This window comes from Corvus kubaryi, unplaced genomic scaffold (assembly GCF_017639235.1).
Source record: "Corvus kubaryi isolate FWS band 111438036 unplaced genomic scaffold, C.kubaryi_AGA036_p1.0 37398, whole genome shotgun sequence".
Classification (NCBI taxonomy): Eukaryota; Metazoa; Chordata; class Aves; order Passeriformes; family Corvidae; genus Corvus; species Corvus kubaryi.
Genome location: NW_024581137.1, coordinates 10,574,687 through 10,597,279, shown reverse-complemented (window position 1 = coordinate 10,597,279; position 22,593 = coordinate 10,574,687). Strand labels below are relative to the sequence as shown.

The window sequence follows — 22,593 nt, the reverse complement described above, 5'->3', positions numbered from 1 at the left end:
GGGAAGGTGGTAGGTTTCTTTTTGCTTTTATCATTTCAGCTACAGTTCACTCACTTCCACCAAAAATTGTAACTGCAAAGAACAGATAGTCCAATACTGAAAGTATTTAACATAAACTCAAAGGCTCCTTTTGATTTGGTTTGTGGGATTTTTTTGTTTGTTTTGGGAGTTCCTCCCCTTCTTCTAGTAGTATTATATCCAAGAAACATGGACAATAAAATGTGCATGTATTGTGGACCTGCACTTGAAAAATTAAAAGAAGGTTTTCAGGGTTTTATTTGTTTCTAGAAGCTCCTTCCCACACCTGCCCCCACCCATTTCCCCTCAGGAAGCTAGTCAACTTCTGCTTCTTTATGTCAAGATTATTCCATTAAAATAAAATTCCAACAGAAACATTAATTACTAAAGCAAAAGGAGTGAACCTTTTCCTTCTCCAGTGGTGCATAGAAGCACACATGCTGTCTAACACAAGGACACAGCAAGCCCAGCAGCATAAAATTATGATGGATAAAGGGAAGCCTGACACATTTTATCTGGAGGCAGTTCTCTGCCTTTGTGTAAAAGGACTATGGGGTAGGGGGCAGGAAAAAACCCACAACACAAACAAAAAAACTCAAACCACACAAGTGATGAAAGAATGCCATTTCAGTTGTAGACAGACATTTAACTGAAATTCTTCATACTGTTGTGGCATGCAATTCCAGACAGAGATGGACCCCTACCTTGGATCTCTTTTTCTGCTGATTTGCACCTCGTTTCTGGGTATAGCAAAAAAGAAAGAGAAGCAGTTTTCACTTCAGGGGACAGTGGGCATGACAAGAGCATTACCAATAAATAGACTAAATCACTTCTAGCTGATGCTTTGAATCAGTTGCTGACTGCAAAAGCAACTTCCCCAAACCCAGTTTGGAAAGCAGGGAAAACCAAGAATCATCTCTGCTCATTTTCATTCATTTTACAAACAGGTATAAACAAGAAAAAACACTACACAGTGTTCTCTAATTTCGCATATAATAAAAATGTAAGAAAAGGTATACTTAAGTAAATGCTCCCCCTCTCCAAATTCCTCTTAAATTGTGGTCTCCCCCTTTATTTTTATATTCGATTGAGCAAAAAGGATTAAAAACCCCTCATCCGATAAAGTCTTCTTATCAAATTACCTTCTTAGGCTTTGCATAACAACTTTTTGTTGGCAGTAACACCTACAAACCAAACCACACATTAAGTAATTATTCATTAGTATTACCTGTAAATTCATGAGATCAAGGTAGTTTTCTAAATCCCCAAAGAGGGAAAACAGTCAAATATCTCACCAAGCTTTAACACAGATGTCTAGAAATTAACTTCTCAGAAAAAGTAATAACATGGACAGCAGCCTAAAGAGCTTGAAAGGTGTAACAAATAACAGCATTTATTTTATAGCAAAATAAAAGAACCCAAAATACAGTAATAAATCAAAATTTTAGAAAGGAAAAAATAGAAACAGTCTCAAAATCATAAGAAAAAATAGGGGAAGTGTAGGCAATGAAAGAACTCACAGAAATGGAAAAGCAATGATAACACATCGATATTTATGCCCATTCACTATTCCTGTCTTACCTGCGGATCTGTCTTGGAATCACTGAGCTTCTCTTCCTCTACTTCGGAGCTTTCAGATTTATTAAGAACACAGTTATCTGGGTTGGCTTCAGAGATGGCAGTCTCCTGCTCTTTTGCAGCTTCCTCTGCTGTCTCCTGGTTCAATTTACCTTGCTCAGACATTCTTCCAGACAGAAATTAAAATAACAAGATTTGGTGACCTGAAAGGTCAAGATACCACAACACAAACACATACACAAAAAACATTGGGGGTGAAATTTATTTTTTCTTTTAATTCCCAGTTTCAGTTCCTTTGATAAACAAACCAAAATGTGCAGCTCAGGAGTGGAAAACTATGCATGTCCCAGTTGCAGAGATGTACAGAATCAACAATATTGGGTAACAGCAGAATTATGCCAGGTTAAACAAGCAGAGCTTTGATCTAAACAGTCTTTGTGGAGGGCAGATTTAAGGTAACGTGCTGTGACTCCCCAGCTCAGCCCCAGGACTGCCAAGGTGCAGGCAGGGACAGTGAGGGACTCTACCACAAAGCTCAGTGGCACCAGGCAAAAAAGACCCATTCTAGGTCTCTGGCATCTTGGTGATCCCCTCTTCTAATTTTCTTTTTCCTTTTTTTTTTTCCTTTTAATGAAAGATAATAGCCAAACAAACAAATAAAAACAACACTGTTTTTTGTATTCAGCTGTGGGTTTTATGCATAGCAGAAGCCATGGTGCTCACTACCACTATAAATATATATTTATCTTTTTTTTTAAGAGGTAATAATTCAAGGTAAGTATGAACTCTAAATTAGGCAATAAAGCTCTCAGAGTCAACATTTTCAGGGATCAAACGAACAGCTCCATTATTAAAACCCTAAGCCTCTTCCCTAAACCAATGTCACTCTTCAGTACTAGGAAAATTGTACAGAAAGCCCTTGGCAGGTACTTCTAATGAAGAAATCTTAACTGAACAGCATTTACTATCAGCTTACAATGGGCTTGTTGTACAGAAGCTTTAAAGGCTTTTCAGAGTTAAAGCCTATTATTTTCTCTCTCTTTCTCTGCCCCCAGCTCCCTCCTGAAGACTCCCCCACTGATCATTTGTCAAATGAGACTCATGAATAATTTAACTTTTCTTTCCCCATCCATTTGGCTTAAGAAGCATCTTCAAGAAAAACAACTGTATTTGAAATAAGACATTATTTCAGGAAGGGTCTTTTGCAACACATTGCCACTTCTCAACACTGAAACAGCAGCTAGGAAGCAAAACCACACTTCGCCATCTTTCTTCTTACAGTTTGAAATTAAACGTTCAACAGCACTAGTATAACTTACCTTTTTTTTTTTTAAGCCATATTTTAAGTGAAAAAGCTAAGACATACTGAATTATAAACACTTCTTCCAGTTTTTGCCTTTGTTTTCACACCGTAAGCAAGTAAAATTTCCTATATAATCTTCCTGTTTGAGAAGGACTGTGAATTTAACAAGAAATCAAGCTAGATGGTTCATAAACAAACTGAATGGAATATGAAACTAACCTGAAGCTTGACTTGCCTTACTGTGAGCTAATTTGTGATTCTCCTTCCTCCCACTGCTCTCCCCAAGAAGGCCGATGATTTTGGCTCTTCTGCAGTTACAACTGAAACTTGAACCACTTTGATGAAAATTCAAAACATGATGAATGGCAAGACCTTTAACTGGTCTGTTAAATAACCCTTAATTTGATAAGGATTTTCACCAAGAAATGCACATGCATGCACAAGCTCCTCATGAGATGAACCTGCAGCTCATCTACATGCTTACACAGTGCTCACAACAACAATTACACTGGGATCAGCTGCACCAAAGAAGCCGTTTACCTGAAAAACTGCTATAATTCCAACTGCCTTTCTAGCGTCTTCTGTTGGGCTTTGCTGGTTAAGTCCACACAAATGATCAACGGCGACGTGAGTCCCATGTCCCCATTAACAGTTCTGAGTGCCAATCTCCATGCTGGTCCTTCAGAGAGCTTGACGCATCTTAGTCAACCTGGAAAAGACGAGAAGTAAGTAACACCGGCAATGATCACGGCGCAAGGGAAGGATGCAATGGAGAGGACCAGGTTTCTAACACTAATGACCAGTTTCAAGCAAGTCACTTTCACAGCTTGATCCAGCTCCACCTGTCTCAAAACTGCCTGCTTCTTCTCTAATGAAGGCTAGAGCCGGCTGTTCAAGTCATAACAGCTCCTACGCAAGGAGCTAAAATTAACAATTCCATTATGCACTGAAGATTACTCATTTCAATTTTAACCTTTTTTAGCGAATTCCAGCACTTTTCATTAAAAAAAAAGGATATATACATATTTATATATAAGCTCATCTGTTTGCTTCAACAGAAATCAATGAGGGTATGAGGAGAAAAGATCTGCCTGCTTTTTAACTATGGCTTCTGCTCCAATTAAAATTTCAATAGTCAAACACTATTGAAAAAATAGCTAGGTGGGTGCTTTTAGAAAGTGACCTGCTTTACCAGGGTAGTGAGTTGAGATGCTCATTTAATAAGCTGAATAGAAGTTGAAATTATCCAGGATGGGAGGAAGAAGAGGAGGAGAATGAAGAAATCCTATTCCCTGAACAACAGCCACCAAAAACATTTCTTCTGAAGCATTGTGTGAGGAGGAAAAAGGAGATTTCCAGGTTATGGTTCAAGAAATAAACCTAAAGAAAGAGTTGCCTCAGCAATGCAATTTTTGCTGTTTATCAGGATTGTGTTTGCCAACTGAATAGCTGATTTAACAGAAAATGAGCATTTTAGGATGAGTCAGACTGATGTACAGGCCATGGCCACGTGCTGAACTGTCTTGAGAAAACAGGCAGCTCTTCTCAAGACTTGCACGTGAGTCAGGGTTGAAGCAGTCAATGCAGACACATAAAAACAGCAAATAGAAAGCACATATTCTACTGGAGAGGGGGGAGGAAGCCAAGCAACAATAAAATCAAAGAAACAGAAAATCATCTCCCGTTATTAGACTGCTAGTTTCTGCAGTGTGTTTTACATTGTGCACGCCTGCAATTGCTGAACAGCACGTGTCAGCGCACTGGAACTTGCCATGTGAAAAGAGCTGAATATGATGCATCAGAAGTGGAGTTTAGCCTTTCACAATACTCCAGTCCTGCTCTATCCACGAGCTCTGGCACACAGAGGAGACCAGCAGGCAGCTCTGTAAACTATCACTGCCATCCCACAAATTTATACACGTAACTATTTCTTTTCCTCAAACAATTTAATAATTTGTAGGGAGTAATAGAAAATAAGTATTCCCAGTAGCTTTTTGGTATTTCTTGCAGGATATTTTTGGAAATTCCAGCTCATTACAAACACAGGCTGACTATGAGAGTGGAAGAACACCATGGAAAACTATGTCCAAGTACTCAAGCACATGCAAAAATATCTCAGGGAGCCAATACTCAGCGAGCAAAGAGTGAATAAACCTCTGACTCAAAATCCTTTCCTCATAACCATCTTCCATAAACTGTTTCCCTCACACTTCCAAAAGAGAGGGGGAGAAGGGGTAAGGGGAGGGAATCAACCAAAATCGATCACAAATCAAAAATCTCAATGAAGTACAGTGCATTAAGGTTTTGCCTCAAAAACAGCCATCCAGGAAACAGACTGCTCTAATCAAAACCCTCCAAAACTAACAGACACACAGATATCTGTACCAAAATCAGAACACACAAAAAACTGACTTCAGAATTCTCCAGTGAGTCCATTTGTTGCGAATTAACTATTCATAGGACAAATAAACAGACCAAAACAAAAACCAGACCACAAACCAACCAACCAACCAAAGGGTACCATATGCATAAAGTGAAGAGATCTGCCAAGACTTGGTCTTGTGCACAGATGCTCAACAGTGCACAGATGTTCAACATCATCTTACCGTGCTTTACTCAACACAAATTTCTTTATAAAATGAGTTCCCCATATTGTTACACTTAAGATTTCTGAAGACAACATCATTTTTCACTGGCAATGTACAAGAAGACTACAGAATCTTAAAACAAAAAAAAGCTATCCATAAATTTCCCCAAGAAAACATAAGAAAGTGGAAAATAATCTTACAACATACATCTACCATCCTCAAACCCAGAATAACAATGCCTGTTCAGATGATTTTTTTAAAGAAATCCTTCATAATTATTTTCTGGGAAACAAAAAGAAGGCAAGAATAAGTGAGACATACAGCAATCAAATTGAGCTCTTCACCTTCCCTTAATATAGATTTCCTCCTTCTTCATAAAGCAATTTACAAGTGATGACTAATCATTTACATACTACAATACGTAAAATACACTTCTGGTTGTTTGGGTGGGTTTTCAGAGGGACTCAGGTTTCCATAAAATATTTCAGGGAGAGTATAAATAGCAAAAAGGAATCAGTCAGAAAATAGCCATTAAAAGTGAGACATTTTTGCTGGAAATACGTCTCTGTTTCTCGTATGTTTCCAGGATATCTCGTTATTCAGTGATGAATGTACTTTTTACTATTGTCAGTGCTGCAGTGACAGCACTGCTATGGAAAAACATACTGGATTATTCTCTTTCTTGCGCATCAACAGAAATGTCAGGGATGATTTGACTGTCAAAACCTTCAGTACCGAAGTGACGCAAAAGGCTGAACAAATGCACTTCTGTTTTTGATCCTCAGGTAGAAACCACAAAGCTTGTTGCTAGGCAAAACCCACCTTTTTGATATGCAAGTGAGCAAAACTTGATGGGGTGTTGGGATCTTAGCAGTCCACAGGAGCTTGTGGCAAAATTTCAGCCCCTAACTCCTTAAAGCAACTTGAGTGTTGCACACAGCAATACAACAGAAAATACAGGAACCCACCAAGTCACTTGTAGATCCACTTTAATAGAAATATAATCTGTTTGTATAGAATTTATAAGCACCAGCTGCTCAGCATACAATGTGGGATGGAAATGCTGAGTTTTTCTTAAATTCCTTTCTTTTTAACAGGATTTTCATTTCAGAAGCTGAAGGTACTACTGAGCTTGAACAACTACAGTCAGAGCTTGAAGAGAAAGGAATGGAAGAAGGCGTGGATGGTCACATACATTCATACAACACATACCACGCAAATTCCAAGAAAAGTCTGTGGGAAGGAATACAGTTAATTTAATGCAAGAGTTTAAAAACCATACCCAGAAGAACTGTCAAAAGAACAAAGAGCAGAAAAGCAAGCAAAGATGTTAGAAAACCCTATGCAATGAGCACCTGAGAGCTTAACATCAACTGAAATTCAAGATAGACATCTGAAAAAACCCTTAGAGGTCACTAGAGCTGAGCAAGCCCTTTCCATGTTATGTATGAGATGTTTTGATGGCCTCATAGGTACACATACTGAAGCAGGCATTTCAAGATCACTATGCTCCCAGTATCACACATGCCCTCTCTCAGAGAGGAAATTAGCAGACTTTAAGGCCAAAGAGCATACCCTTAACTGAGAGCAGGCAGCAGCAGCAGGCAGGACAGAACTCTGACAGAGTGAAATCCAAGGGTTTTTCTTCAGACAAATCTGCCAAGCATAGAGGTAAAAGTCATTCCAAAGCCCAAACAGATCCTGCTACTGAAAACTTGCTGATACTGGCCTTATCTATACGCCAGGATCCTTCTCATCCCATCGTGATTCTCCACTCTCATGAATGGTTTCCATGAGCTGGAAGCAGAGTTGCCAGCTGGGATTTCCCCTATGTGATATAAACCTCACCCATACATATCAAGAGAGGTTTAAATTATTATTGCTATTTCACTCATCAGACTCCTGGAAGCCACTGGAAATGAACTACAGCATTATTTTAAGATTATCAGTAGATTATCAGCATTATTTTAAGATTATCAGGATTGATTGTCTCAATTTTGCCAGATTCTTATGGCTTAAACCATAAACTTCCTGTTATTCGATGTTTACTTAAATATTCTGGTTTCTACCATTAAAGCAAATCAAAGAAAATCTCAGGTTTCATAATGAAAACAAAAGTTTTAACTCTTTGGTGGCTTCAAAGAAAACCTTCATGATATAGAAGGTATTGTTAAAATAAAAAAGGCAACCAAAAAAACCAAAAAAAACAAACCCAAAAAACCCACCCAACGAAACCAACAAAAAATCCCAAACAACACCACCACCAAACACAAAAAAGGCAAGTAAAATAAATCCTACAGTTTTAGATCAAATACACTACTACTCAGCCGTCAGTCTCCTATCTTTAGGACTAGTCCTAGTCTTTACATCATTAGACTGTGTGCTCCTTTTCACCGTTTTTCCCACATTTCCCAAAGAAATACACAAATACACTTGGAAGCCAAGCTTGCTGCAGTGTATTAGCATAGCAGGATAATAATCCATACCAGCTCTCATATCAAAATGCTTTAGTATGAAAAAAACCCCAAACCCTTAAGGCTGTGAAATGCATGGAATCCTACAAGTTCATTGGTTGTTAAAAGACTGAAGACTAAACCTTAAAAAACAGGTGCAAAAATATTTTTAATGGAAGTGTTTGATGTCTTATTTTATTTCCCACCTCCTCCTCCTCACATTGTCCCCTCTTCATCATCACTAAAAAACCAGTGTGATTGCCTGCATTTCCTGCTCCTACGTGTCACAGACCTTTGCAAATAAAAAGTTATTTAGACTCATTTACTGATGGCACTTCACCAGAGATTGTCAGCAGACACTATTTTTTCCCAGGAGTTACTGAAACATGAGCATCTGCATACAAGCAACAGTACAGAGGCCCCTGACCCAGCTCAAGCAGGCCAGAAATCAACCATCAGTGGCAGTGGCAGACAAATTTGACAAAAACAGGGCAGATTGAAATGCACTGAACTAGATACCAAATCCTATACAAAAACCAGTTTTCTTTCAAAAGAGACAACTATATGATACGGAGTACCCTCTCAGCTGAAACATCTATCTCGGAAAGGCACTGGCTTTCATCCCAATCTGCATGTGAAACCCAGTATTTACAAATTACAGCAAGTACAGCAAGGATTCTTGAGAACAACCAAAAATTCTTTTAACAATCAAAGAAAAAACCCAGAAGCAAATCAACTTTTTGTGGTTTACACCTGATTCCTTTTTTCAAAGGGATACTCTTGTTCCTAATAGATTGCCACCAATATTTTTCCACTTTAATCCCCTGTCAGACGACCTCACGTCAATGTCATCATCTTCAGCCAAGTAATAATGATGTTCCCTCCAGCCTGTTATATTTCTGCAAAGCTAGAAGCTTTACCCAGAAAAATAAATATCGATGGCCTATAGGGAGAGTCTGCTTTGTTTTAATACTTAAGAAAAGGCTTGAAAAAAAAAAAAAAGCTCTTTTATCTGTCACAATGATCATTTGAAGTCTTCCAGGATCAGCATGAAAAGATATGAGGCTGAGTGATCTGGCTAATAAATGTCACTCACACAACTTTAGTAGGAACTAAGTAAAACCCAAACTTTTAACAAGCTAATCAGATGTACAAATCAGCACTCCTGGAATGAGCTGTTTGCTTTAGAACAGCCTTCAACACCGCCTCATGCATTTCAAACACATACGCCAAATTTTATCTCATTCCCCGACAAAACCTGACAAATTTCCCTAAAATCAAAGTCATTAAATTAACTGGTCTCACTGTTAGGTGGTAGAAAACAGCACAGCACTCATGACTCCAAAGAGAGAGAGAGAGAGAGAGTGAGGTTCCTAGCCATCCTCAATGCACACACGTCTCCTTGAAATACACAGAAGTCATTTTCCTTAAATCCCATAATGAAAACAATAGCCAGCATGGGCAAATACACAATTCAAATGGAAAGAGGGACTGAAACTCATTTTCCCAGATAATCAGGTCTATTTCTCAGCTATCAAAGATAATTATATCACAAAGTCCTCTTTAGAGACCAATAGCTTTATTTTATGACTAGAGAATGTCTAGGGAGGATGCTTTAGTAATTTTGCTGTAAGGATGTTTAAGAATCTCACTGCCTTGCCAGCACATCATCTCCATTGCCCCACTGTACACATCAAATACTTTGTACATTTTTCTTAGTGTGCCAATAGTTGCCCTCCAGTTTAATTAGCGCTCTTGATTTCACAACAGTTTTGTCTTCCTCTGGGAAGTAACTGTACATTACCTCATCATTTGCCATCAGGTTTAAAGAAGCCTGTTCCTTTCAGCTGCCAGTTAAACAGGTCTGCACTATTCCCATTACTATCTACCTCTAGTCTGTATTTTTTTTGTCAATCGACAGTCTGCTTCCTCACTTCCTCATTTCTCACCAAGACTACACTCTGGACACAGATGTTCCTCTACCCATCAACACGTAGTGGTGAATGCACTAGAGGAGCACCACTTCCACAAACTCTAAAACCAGTTTAAGGACAATGAATAACACAAGGACGTCCCAGAAGGAATACTGTCATTTCAACATGAACACTGATCAACAGCACAGCACAGATGAACCAGGGCTCCCCACAGAGGGGTCTCAGCAGTGCTGAGGGCAAATCAGAGCTACGGCAGAGAGTCAGAGTGTGGGAGCCACTGTAGACTGAATGGTGGGGCTACAGATACCCTGCACAAGCTCGGTGAGATAATTAAAGCTGTTTGTGTGATGCCATGATCCACTTCCATGCATAATGAAATCTGGTAGAATAATACAGTTTACATTAATTTTAATTTTCACAGAACCTTTCGCAATAATTGAGTTTAATGCAGAAGTCCTTGAAACATTTTTTGCTTCGCTAAGTCAAGCTATCCCTACTCTTTCTTCCTTCAATGCCTTCTCTTTGCCATTTCTCTCAGGTAGCCACAGATTATGTCCATTTTGCTTTACATACAACTACAAGATCAACTTATTTCTTTACTCAGTTCCTCCTAAAGCTTAAGGACTTGACTAGAAAAGCCAAGCACTGTGCATCTGTATTTTGAGCATATATGCCTTTGAAGAACTCAGACTAAGCAGACTGCAGGTAAAAAATGAGCAGCCAGCTAAGCCATCTTTCATCATTCACTAATAACCAAACATAAAGCAGTCGAGTCTAAGGGGGGGAAAAGAGCCCACAACATCCCTAAACAAAAGGAACAAAACAATTTCGTCCACTACTACCACAGTATTTTACTAAAGCACATAACACTCAGATAATGGATGGCCCATAACTTGTGATCAATTTCTTTACACTTCTTCCAACATCACCAGGGATGGAGGCATAAACAGAATGAAAATACATCAGGAACTGACCAAGTATCACTGAGCCTCACATGTGCTTCTCCTGATTTTTTTCTTTCTCAATTTCTGTAATAGCCCCTATATTTCATCCTGCCATTTCCTGACAAATTAGGTGCATTTTCACTAGCACTAGCTTAATTGGCAAATCCTGAAAGAAAATAATTGCTAAGAGCAAAGCAGCATTACACTGATGAAACAGACCTGAGCTTAACAACTAGAATTGCCTTAGCAGACAAACACTGACTGCAAAACAGCAAAAATGTTTCATATAAGAATGGAAAGAAAAAAACCCAAAACTTTATTTTCCTCCAAAAGTCTCTTTTGATTACCAGAATTAAACATATCAGCTATTCCTTCTTTCCTAAAGCCATTTTCTGAAACAAACCCATCTTGCAGCTGAAGTAAAATTCTTCATTCCAGAAAAAAAAAAAAAAACAAAACCAATAAAGATTAAAAAACAAAATCAAGAAAGCACCATCATACACTATGAGACATTGCCCCACACACTCTTCTGCTCAGAAAGTGCACTTATACTTTCCAAATTCAAACACAATTCATATCATGCTTGTTTTAATGCCGAGTAAGTTTTCTAAGCCCATATTCCAGCCAAGCCTCCACAATCAAAATCAACAAAGGCTGGATAGACCCTTTGAGAGTTCCCAGTACCAGATGATTTTACGCTTTTTAATACATAATTTTATTAATTTTTCTTTATCAACAATGGCACATTCCTAAAATTTCTTTGATTTTGTTTATCAGAAAGTAAGACTGGAATACAAATGCTTTGTTGATGACTTCTTTTGTGCATTAGTAGACTTAGGAGAGCAACATCCAGTGAGAACAATTTACATACACAAAGTCTTATCAAGTACACTCATTCTGCTATAAACTGCTTTTCTGTCTAAAATCTTGCAAGATATATGGACAAGATTTTGACAGTTTTCAATCAAGGCTGGAGATGGCCTGGTTTTAACTTTGACTCTCTAAAGAATGGCTATTTTTCCACATCAGATCCACACACCCTTTTTCTCATTGTTGGAAGCCCATCTGAAGAAAAAGAAAATTAAGGTAGAGACATTATCTTTCTGCCCTAATACTACAGAGAAACTAAACCCACATATAATAGATATAAATATCTATATGAAAATATATTTTTATTTATTTTATCTATACATATATTTACATTTTAATATAGGCATCTTTGTACTTTATGAAAATACATTAATCCCATTTTGTTGGTTGCAATTTTGTCTGGTGTCAGGCAATGCAGTAAAGTAAAAAAACCACACATTAAAAAAAAAGAAGCCTTAAGTATGTTATAGATTGTATTCAATACTCTATGTTATCATGGTTTCAAAAGGAAATTAAGAAAAATGCTAATTATAAGTATAAATTAGAAGTCAAAAGGCCTAATGAGTGAATGGTTGTTATAAAAGTCAATTAAACCATTAGACATTTTTGCACAATGCTCCAAGCACTGGAGTGCCAAATAACCTCAACTTATGCTCACTCATAGAAATAACAAAGAAATCAAGCTTTATAACTTTTGTCACTTCCCTTGTCATGTGAAAAACCAGAGATTAAAACCCCTACTGAGATGTGTACTGATATACATCACACTTGCTCCTTAGCAGCATCAGTACAATGTGTGACACACTGCAATCAACTGCTGAAGAAACAAAGACAGACATTCAACTATGAAATACCAATCAGGTATTTACACTGTAACCCTAATGGCCAGCAAGAGGAAGAAATCCTCTTCAGAACCAGTAACAATAGTCAAGAGAGAAAAGGCAGAAGCTCAGGTTCACAGAACAGGCAATGCCAGTTCACAGATTTACAGCTTTGGCTTCTGAAAAGATCTTGCCAGAAACCCTGTGGTTTCAACATTATGTTTGCCTTTTCCAGTGGGCAATTCCAGGCTCCCTGTGATACTGCAAACAGAAGAAAAGGCAGAAAAAGTATTTCAATGCCTGATTGTGTTTTTCAGGGTAGAAATTATGACATACTTATGAGAGAGATAAGCAGCTTTGTTAAAAATGTAATTGGCCACCCCACATAGACCCAGCCAGAAAGCTTCATGACACACAAACTAATAAAGAGCAATGAATACATAGAAGAAACCAAATATTCAAGCCAATGACTCCAAGGAATATGTTCTATTAAATTTAAACTAGAAAAAAAAAATTAATCCAAAAGGACATTCAAAAAAACAATCAGAAAAACAGTGAGCTTTTTCAGTACTTTAAATCTTGTTATACAGATTGAAGTCTCCAGAAGTTCAAATATGATTTAAAAAAAACTCCTATAATCTCAAAAATTGTATTTACCTGTGGTGAAACAATCTGTCTTACTTGGCACTAGAAACCACTAACTACATCAATGATCTAAAAATACTGAGATTTAAATTACAGGAGAGAGGTGTGGGACCAAAACTCTACAGCCTGCAATACATTTGATTTCCACTGCAGAATAGCCATATCATCACATTTTTTTCATTGCTCAGTATTAGGGAAAACAAAAATATGATTATCAAGCACAACACCAGAATCACAGAGCAGAATATATTGCCTGAAATTTGAAAAAGAAAAATGTAGGTGGAAGGACTTTACTGCCTATGATATATATTAGAGACAGCTCTATGCCACAAGTTCTTTAAAGTAAAGGTGTATTTTCAGGCTTGAGTTCCAGTCTGGCCCTTAAATGAGACTGTTATACAGGACTTTAATTTTATAAGTTTTTTGAAAAATGAAAGACTTTTTTAACAATTCAAGATGGTATCTCTAAGATTTCAGAATTCAATCAGTACTTTGGAACTTCAGTTTCTCTAAATTATTTAACTAAAAATTTGTATTGGCTGTTTATGTATATTTTAGTGGTATTCAACCACATAATCCAGTGACTCTCTTTTTTCTCCCTCTAAGTGTTTTAAAAAGTTCACCTGTGAATTAAGTATTTTTCACGTATTTAACCATATTTTGAGTACAGGCCGACCTTGCCCTTCCAAGAACTGAAACCATCCTGTTGTGTAAAACAGAAAGTCTGTTTGGTTAATTAGCTCTTTGTATGTAATGCTATGTTATTTGAGCCTCAGGATTTATTTTGATACCTTCAAGATTTTCAAAGGCTGATGAAACATGACACAACTACGAGAAAAGGGCACGTCAGTAACCACTTCTGCCACTGTAAACCCGGTTCTCCTCAGAACTGCGACCCTTCTTCCAAATCACCCTTCCTAAAAAGAAAAGACCTTATCCTTGGCATCCTTTATTGTAACATGTCAAAGTGCAACGGCAAGAATTTATGCCTTTTTCTGCTGATGTTAAAATGTACATTCCTGAGAACTTTACGCAAAAGACAATATAGTAATTTACTGTATGCTTTGCTTCATGTATGACACACTCTACAGCAAAACAAATCTTCTGATCAAATACTGATTAAAAACCTTTATCTGCTGTACAATTTGAGACACTGAGAAGAGGGAAAGAGAATTGCAGTTTCATACAGAAGAATCAAGCAAACAAACTATTCCACAAACAGTATTGTAAGTGCTACGATACCTCAAAATCACACAGTTGTGTCATTCAGTTTATAAGTACTCATTTCAATAAATAAATAAATAATCAAACACACCCTCCCTTTCCCCCTCAGCCCCAAATCCCAAGTAAACAGATTCTGTTTCCAAATGGGGTTAAAACACCCAGGGGTTTGTTATGTATAGGTGCTGACTATAAGCAAGCTTACCACTATTCCAAGTTTTAGCAGATACCATCAGAAGCAAGTGTAAATAACCACACACTAGCAACTCTGCTAGAGAATCACTGAACTTCCAATCATGCATGACTTTCAAAAAAGTCCGTATGATTGAGTGAAAATTTCCGCTCCATTATGGAAACAAAAAAATCCCAGTCTAAAATACCAAAACTTTTATTACCGTAAGAAATACCTCTTTGTGATTAAATGAGTAATCACTTGACAGTATAAGTTATGGCCGTATTGTAAAAAAACTTGAGAGGACTTGAAAAACAAATTTTACAACAAAATATATTTGATATTAACTTCAGCTGCTAGATACTTTAGCTATTTTCAAAAATAATTCAAATATTTGTATCTCTGAGCAATATTCTCTCTTCTCCTTAAAACCTCACACTTCCAAACTGTCAGCTGGGTTTCCTGTATGCTGATCAGGATTAACTGGGCTGAATTTTTTTCCTTCTGCTATTGCCTAGGCTTCTATATTGCACAGGTGATCCTTCACTGCTCTTACAGAAGAGCATTGGCTTTTAAATGCATGTACTATATATACACATAATAACCTGGCAAGTTTCATTTTCTTCCCTTAGAAGTCCAGCAGAAAAGAAGGTAATAAAACTGTTGCATACCTCAAAAAATAAAGTATCTAGCAGTAAGCTCAGTTCTGGAATTTACTTTTAATTAGATACATAGCTGTCTCCAGTCAGAGAACTTATGGGCACACTATAGGCTGTCCTCTAAATAGCAAAGTAACATCTTCAGAAAATATCCACTATTTAGGAGGGACCAAGCACAGGTCCACCAGCAACTCCTGCAATTGCACCATGCAGTCCAATATGCTAAAGGTTCAACAGCACCAGTAAAGCTAGGTTTGATTCAAGTTAAGAATTGGGCCAGAAAAGCCCTGATCCTTAGAAGCTCCTGCATGCAGTAATATTTCTCTCTTCTTTCTACCACTCTTCTGAATCTTGGTCCTCCTAAAAGAGTTTCTGAGTTAGACAGCCAGTTCATGGAAAACAAACGTACAAGTTAGTACCTCCATGTTAGTACAGGACCATAAAATAGTTGGGTTTATTGATAGTAAACCTTATCTTGACCTATAAACAAGGAGTCTTGAGGCTGTGGCTGTCAGAGCTTTTCTCACAGTACACCTTCCAACACCAATTCAAGATTGTCAGCAACTGCAAAGATAACACCTGTGAAGCCAAAGCATTTCAGATAGCACTGTGCTTTTAAAGTCTAATTTGCCATTTTTACTAGAATTAACAAATGAAAAGGATTGCATCCTGTTTGATGAAGGAAATACTTTTTAATCTATGTTTGTCCAGAATCCTCCACATTTTGACAAGAGCTGCTTGGAGCAACCATAATAAAGGAAGCAAGTGCACCAAAATGAGACAAGAATGGAGTAAATATGTTTAGGGAGAAAGCCAAATTTCTACTAAAAATGTAAAACACCTATCATCATTCTGTTAATTAGAATATAGAATAAAAGACAACAACAAATATAAAGACACTTAAACATTCATAAACCTCCAAAGACAGCTGGACACCAAAATATCACAGACCCTTATGAAATTCGAGTTTCTTATCAGAATAGAATAAAACCAAACAGAATTTCTGCACTTGAACTCCAACTATAGCAAGTTAAACAAAATCATTGTAAATGCCATACCCTGCTGTTGATTATAAACTATCCTACTGCTCCATACAAATTCCTCTTGATTTAAATTAGAGTCATAAGAGGAGGATGATGGTGGAAAACCTGAAGAATGACACTGAAAATGAAACTATCTTCTTGAACTAAACAGAAATTATCAGACTCTCACAAGGCCAGTCTCAGATCAATCTTCCTGATCCTGCAAGTTACATATGAAGTCTCCATTGTCTGACAGCTAAAACATTCAAACATTAGAACCAAATCAAACAGATTAAAAGAAGGGTGAGACTGAAAGCAGACAAAAAGGAGATGACCACAGCGCAGGAGTCCCACCACTGGACTAGCAAACAGAGCAAGACTTGCTGTGCTGCCAGAGCAGCTTGCAGAGGTGAGCTTCAGCACTCATCATCAGTTTACCTCTGCTAAGGTGAGGGCTTCAGTAATATTCCTGATGTCTACGTGGTGTAGCCTTGGCACAGGAACTGTTAACTGTATGGCAGGATGAAAACCAAAGGCTTGCTAGCTGCAAAACGGTATGACACTTACGAGTCAGCAGAATACAAGCACAATTTAAGTATCCCTTTAGTTGTCTGTAAGCCAAGGAGGTAATCTTTCAACCTGTTTTTCTAAAACATTTATCCAAGATCATTTAGAAGAATGTACTGAGATGCAATGTGACTGTAATGGAGCTCACTGTTTAGCCTTTTCATTTCACCACATACTGTAATTTATTTCTTCTTGTAACAGTTTTCATTAAATAAAAGAGGAGGACTGGTTGCTATGAATTTTTCACAGGGATATCAGGATGGCATTCATGACCTGATTTTTATCACCAGTGGGCATGAGAAAAAAATTCCCATGCAAAAGGAAAAGAAATACAGTAATGTTACATTTCAAAAGATATTTTAAAAACACAGAAGTCAAGATTTTCAAAGTGATGGCTCCCACAGCATACATAACATGTCATAAGGAATATTCCTTATTGCTATATTGTAAGTTTTATGCAATTTAGCCTAGTTATTATGGTTGTGGGAACCATAAGCAGCCATCCTGACAATTTCATTCTCAACTGCAATGCAGCACTAATGGAGTTTTGGTACTTAATTTTCCTGTTTGTTTCAAAAATGAGGGAGGATAAGGAAGGGAGGAAAAGATACAAGGAAACAGCACAAGAAAAATGTGGAAGAATATTGTCGTTTCTGTGTGCTCTAATTGTTTAAGTCTGCAGTGAATTTGGTATTTAAAAAGAGCTGAGAGCACGGAGTATTAGGAAAACCAGTACTTACCCTAATCCACTTTTAAAACACCATGCAGGCAAATCTGTTATCCCTGGAATGTATTACCCTGCTATGGGCACTAACACCAGCACCATTAGATCCCCTTTTTTGTGTCCCCAGTTACGAATGCAGCCAGCCAAGGAAAGGCCTACGTCTCTTGGACAACGGAAAGACCTTACATTTTCTATTAACAGTAGCCAGATCTTCTCTATTCACAACGAGATTCTTCAGTCTACAACAATATGATACCAAAAAAAATACCAGGTGACAATGGCTTCTGAAGATGGACAAGTCCTGCGCACGGCCAGGAGCTGGGCTCAAAGATCCTCGTGGGTCCCCTGTAACTCAGCTTATTCTGTGATTCAATACAAAGGGAAGCAATATTCCCTCTTTCTTTATCCCCAGGAGAGAGGTAAGAGGCCTATGGCCTAACCCACCTTCCTAAGACATATGAAAAAACATTATCTTGTAACTTTTATGACATTTGCTGCTGTTATTTTTTCAGTTTGCTTTCCCATCCCCATTTCATCTTCTCGATGCAGACAAAGCCTGTGAAACTGCTAAACCAGTAGGACTCAACCAACCCCTTAAGTATTACTACAACTCTGAATACCAATCATTGTAACTTCTAGATTTGGAGATCATTCTCATAAAAAAGGCAAACAAACCCCCCAAACCCACCTCCCCCCACACACTTCTTGTTCAAAGAGCTTTGTATTTACATCTTAAATTTAATCCCCCAACCCTGAGTTCCCCACCCATTTAGACACAAAGCAATTTTTAAAGAGCAAAAGATTCTTGCCACTGGACAAGTCTTCCTTTGTCTGTTTTCTCCAATAAAAGAATCCAAACACATTATTGCTTCTGAAAATTCAAATTTCAAAACCACAAATCGATAAAAAAATCCCTGATTTTCTTTTAGAAGTGTGTTTGAAGAACAAGGAATAGAGAAGGAGTTCACTGCTCCTTCCTTCATCTGACCTTTTTCAATCATTATCTGAACCATGACCATCTTAAAGTCAGGCAAATTTTAGCCTGCTTCTAGTCTGACAGGATAAATAGGAATAAAAAATCTGAGGCTCTTTACGTTTGTATATTACTGTAGCCAAAGACAGGTGCAAAGGCTGCCAACTGTAATTGCTCACATATTACCTTATGCCTAATGTTGCATTTTTTTTGTTATTCAACCAAAGGTTAGAATTTAAAAGATTAATGGTCTCCTAAATGATACTATTTGATAGAACTGCCCAAATTTCAACTGCTAGGTTCAACAAAGGGTCTTTCTTGCTTCTTGGAAATCTTTTTTCTGGGAAACATTAAGACCTCACAAAATCAAAATACCAAGGCACTGACAGAATAGAAAAATACTGAGATAGACACGCAGCCTCCAGCATTCATACTGGTGGCTTGACAACTCAGAATGGAACAATGAGGCAGGATTTGTTTGAGTGCTAGCTGAGTGAAACCTGTTCCCGTCATCTTACTCTACCAAAACCACCATCTCCCTGAAACATACTTCCTTTGACTAATAAAACTTCTACAAAACCAACATGTCCCAAAATATTTACCTATGTAACCAAAAATATTTACAGAATCAAGCTTCATTCACTGCAAGTGGCTTGTCACCAATTCTATAAAATCAAAGAAAGAATAGCTGTAGCAGAAGAAAGGCAATGATGGATCTTTTCAACGATGCCTTTAAAACCAACAGTGAAGGAGAAGCCCAACACTTGTAAATATTCTGTCTGTTGTGTGCAATTCTGATCTACACTCCTTTGAGGTGCTGAGACCAGAAGGTCACAATGGAAATTTTTCATACGTTATCAGGACTGGCCTGATTCTTGGCTGTCTTGTCTACCTAAAAATCTTTCATCTCTCATGTTCTGGCTACAATCAGAGCATGACAAGAATATTACTGTTTCAAAGGCTCTGGCATATAGACATTTTCATACTTAGGACAGCCTAAGAAATGAAGTATCTTGACATTTCAGTACATTGCACATGCATAAACAGGACACATCAGTTTGCTATCTACACAGCTGCCTGAAAACACTCTTATGATATAGAGAAGTAAGAGCATTGGCAAGAATACTGGGCAGTATTAAAAACACAAACCAGGAAAGAAAACACAAAGTAAAATAGGCATTTGAAAGGTATTCTTAATCCTGTAACTTTCCAAAAATCAATGAACTGTGTTTAGGTTTATCAATATTGTAACAAAGGTATCAATATCATAATAACCGTTTCAAACTGAAGGCGTGCACTCAGTGGGAAATGCTTTCTCACTCACTGTTAGGAAGAATGTGACTTACCTTCTTGAAAAAATAAAACCCTGATGATACAAGTGCATGTCTCCCATGCTCTGGCTGCATGAATGTGGATCTCTGCCTCTATTTCTCAATTTGCCTCCCACCTACGCCTGTTCAGTGTAAAGGTCCCTTTTTTCAGTGTGTGGGACTAAAAAGGGATCTTGGTGTAAACACTAAGCACAACTGAAAAATCCAACTTTTATGGATATTTCATAAGGGAGGCTAGAATCAGTCTTTTAAAACAATTTGTAACACTTGTTTCGCTCCTCAAGGGGTTTTTCAGCATAAAAACTTTTGAAGTATGAAGTCGAAGAGCAGGGATAATCAAGAGAGTCAGTTTCCCTGTTTTTGGAAGAGTACCACCACTAGCATCGTAACAACTAATAGGCTAATCCCTGGAAAATGACAATACACTTGGCTGTCCAAGCATCGTTCATGGAGCACTGCAATATAACTTGCATGCTGTTGGTAAAGAACACGCTGCTAGAAGAACTCTTCTAGAGGATATTCTTTCCCTTCCATTCATTATGAACATGCCTCACTATTATCCTCTGAACTGTAAAACAGATATCCCAAGTGTTTAACTTCTGGACAGCCACTTTTTTGGGGATTGCCAAGGGTTCAAATGCAATACGAGAAACCTGTTTCAATTTCAGTGGAAGTAATTTTCTCAGTATGTGAACATTTAGTATCTTGTAACAATTGATTCACATATCAGACTGCACTGACTCCTTGCCACAGCAGAATTAACAGTATTCCAGCTGAAGTTGTGATTGGCAAAGCTACTGATGCAACCCTCCCACTCCACAGTCCTGTGTGGCTGGGGATTGTAATTCCAACCATGTATTTACACACATCATATTAAGGGCCTCAAGATCAGCTTACCTCCTTCTATTCTGAAAATGCTCTGCCTTCTTCTACTGAAATCAAAGCTCTTCTCATTTTAACACAAACATCGAAGATTTTGCTGAGTGACCTGATAAAACTAACCAAAATATGACAAAGCATTTTAACAACTTTTTAAAATTCTCTCAAAGTAGAAATACCTGCATATTTGTCCTTTACATACACTTCTTCAGCTTTTGTAATCCCTTATGAAAAAGGCTTGTTGACTTCATATGCTAAATATTTGTACCAGTCCAAGCATGTGAACCAGTACAAGAACAAATTTCATATACCTAGCTGGAATCTCTGGCAATTCACAACAGGGAGGAAAAAAAAAAAAAAAAAAAAGAGAGAAAAGAACAGAACTACATAGTAGTACAGACCTTGAGGTCTGAAGGGATAATTTAAGTACATTAAATTTATTTCTGTTTCAAGAGACACAACATAAAACTTCTTTCAATGGTCTTTAGTTCTTCTGCCAAGCACTTCTCTGAGCATGTTCCAAACTCAAAATTACCTCCCAGGAGAGTATCTCAGGTTGGAGCTTTCTTTCATTGTTTCTGGGTTTGCTTCCAAAATTAAAGATTATTGGTTCCAGATGTGAACTGGGGATGGTAACAGCCTTACAACCACCACATTTTTGTTTTCTTGGTCCTTTAGGAGATTCCATAGGAACTGAAGGGAGTCAATTTGTTTTTACTCTACAGACTGTCTCTTGGGGAAGCCTGATCACAAGGATATACCATAAAACTTAAGAGATCTCTTTCCCTCCCAAAATGTGGACATTTCTTACTGCCCCAGCTTTGTGAAACTACTGAATGTTTACCTGATAGTTTGGAGCTTTGACTATCTTTAGAAAACAAAGAAACAAAAGAACCTGATGGGGCCCTTCTTTTTAAATGAAAAGTGGTATTTCAATACCCATTTTTTTGGTTTTTTTTTTTTTTTGTAAACACCAATTATATGTGTGCAACTGGTGTATACACATAATTTTTAAGAAACAGAAATGCTATTAGTTTACTTGGTTAAATTTAACCTAATCATCTCTACGGTTTCCTTCTCTCTTCGCTCTATTTTACTACTCCTGACCACAGTGAATGCAAAAATTCAACTGCAGGAAAGTACAGCTAAGCTTACTTGTATAAACATACTTGTATATCCATACAAGAAACCTGGGTATGAGTAAAACAAGGTAAAACAACTTTTATTTTTGCTTAGACTGCAGTTGCATCTATTTTCACACGGTTTTGTGGAAGCTAAGGTCAGCTGAGTATCATCCTGCTGGGGCAAATGGGTAGTGACATCCTGTAAGCACTGACAAACACATGTAATTTAACACTTAAACATTCACAACTGTTTTAACAGATCAGGCCAAAATTTTTTTGCAGCATGAAGTCCTAAAGAAACACTTGTGCTGACTGATGGTGACACGCATGGAAGACTGTTTATGCTTCTGACCACACTCTACGTATAAATCTACTGAATGAATGTTTACTCAGACAATGGATATATGTTTTTGTCAGACAATCAGAAATCCAACACAACAGAGTCTGTAGCTCAATCTATACTTCACCATAGCAGGAAAAAATTGTCTTTCAGCTCTTCTGGCTGATGTAATGGGTTTTATCAGGCATTCTTGCCTCTCAAAGAGCAAATTAATGCTAAATACATTAATGTTTTACTGCTGCCATACGCTTATTTTATTAACAAACCTAGCTTTGAAATTTATGCCTCTAGCCAATCTGTTTTTTCAAAATTCAAAATGCATTACACATTTTCAACAACATAAGAAACTACTAAAGATGTGAACAAAGAACTCTGTATAACCAGAAAGCTGTTCTTGTCCACACAGGGAAGACAGAACAGGCATAGG

The 22,593-nt window shown here is 37.6% G+C and overlaps 1 protein-coding gene across 38 annotated transcripts in view; it reads right to left on the bottom strand.

The window, feature by feature from the left end:
• Window positions 1-22,593, bottom strand: part of ARPP21 (cAMP regulated phosphoprotein 21) — a 142,498-nt gene that overhangs the window by 101,266 nt on the left and 18,639 nt on the right. For 23 of the 38 annotated variants that reach the window (XM_042043941.1, XM_042043971.1, XM_042043973.1 and 20 more), the window contains exons 2-5: window positions 3,440-3,608; window positions 1,600-1,799; window positions 1,161-1,202; window positions 723-758 (exon numbers count right to left, since the gene is read on the bottom strand). In XM_042043941.1, coding sequence (XP_041899875.1) covers window positions 723-758; window positions 1,161-1,202; window positions 1,600-1,761 — 240 coding nt within the window. In that variant the 5' untranslated portion in view covers window positions 1,762-1,799; window positions 3,440-3,608. Of the gene's footprint in view, window positions 1-722; window positions 759-1,160; window positions 1,203-1,599; window positions 1,800-3,439; window positions 3,609-3,699; window positions 3,796-7,062; window positions 7,144-22,593 lie in introns of those variants that run through there. The other 15 variants (XM_042043949.1, XM_042043963.1, XM_042043959.1 and 12 more) reach the window with 5 other exon arrangements.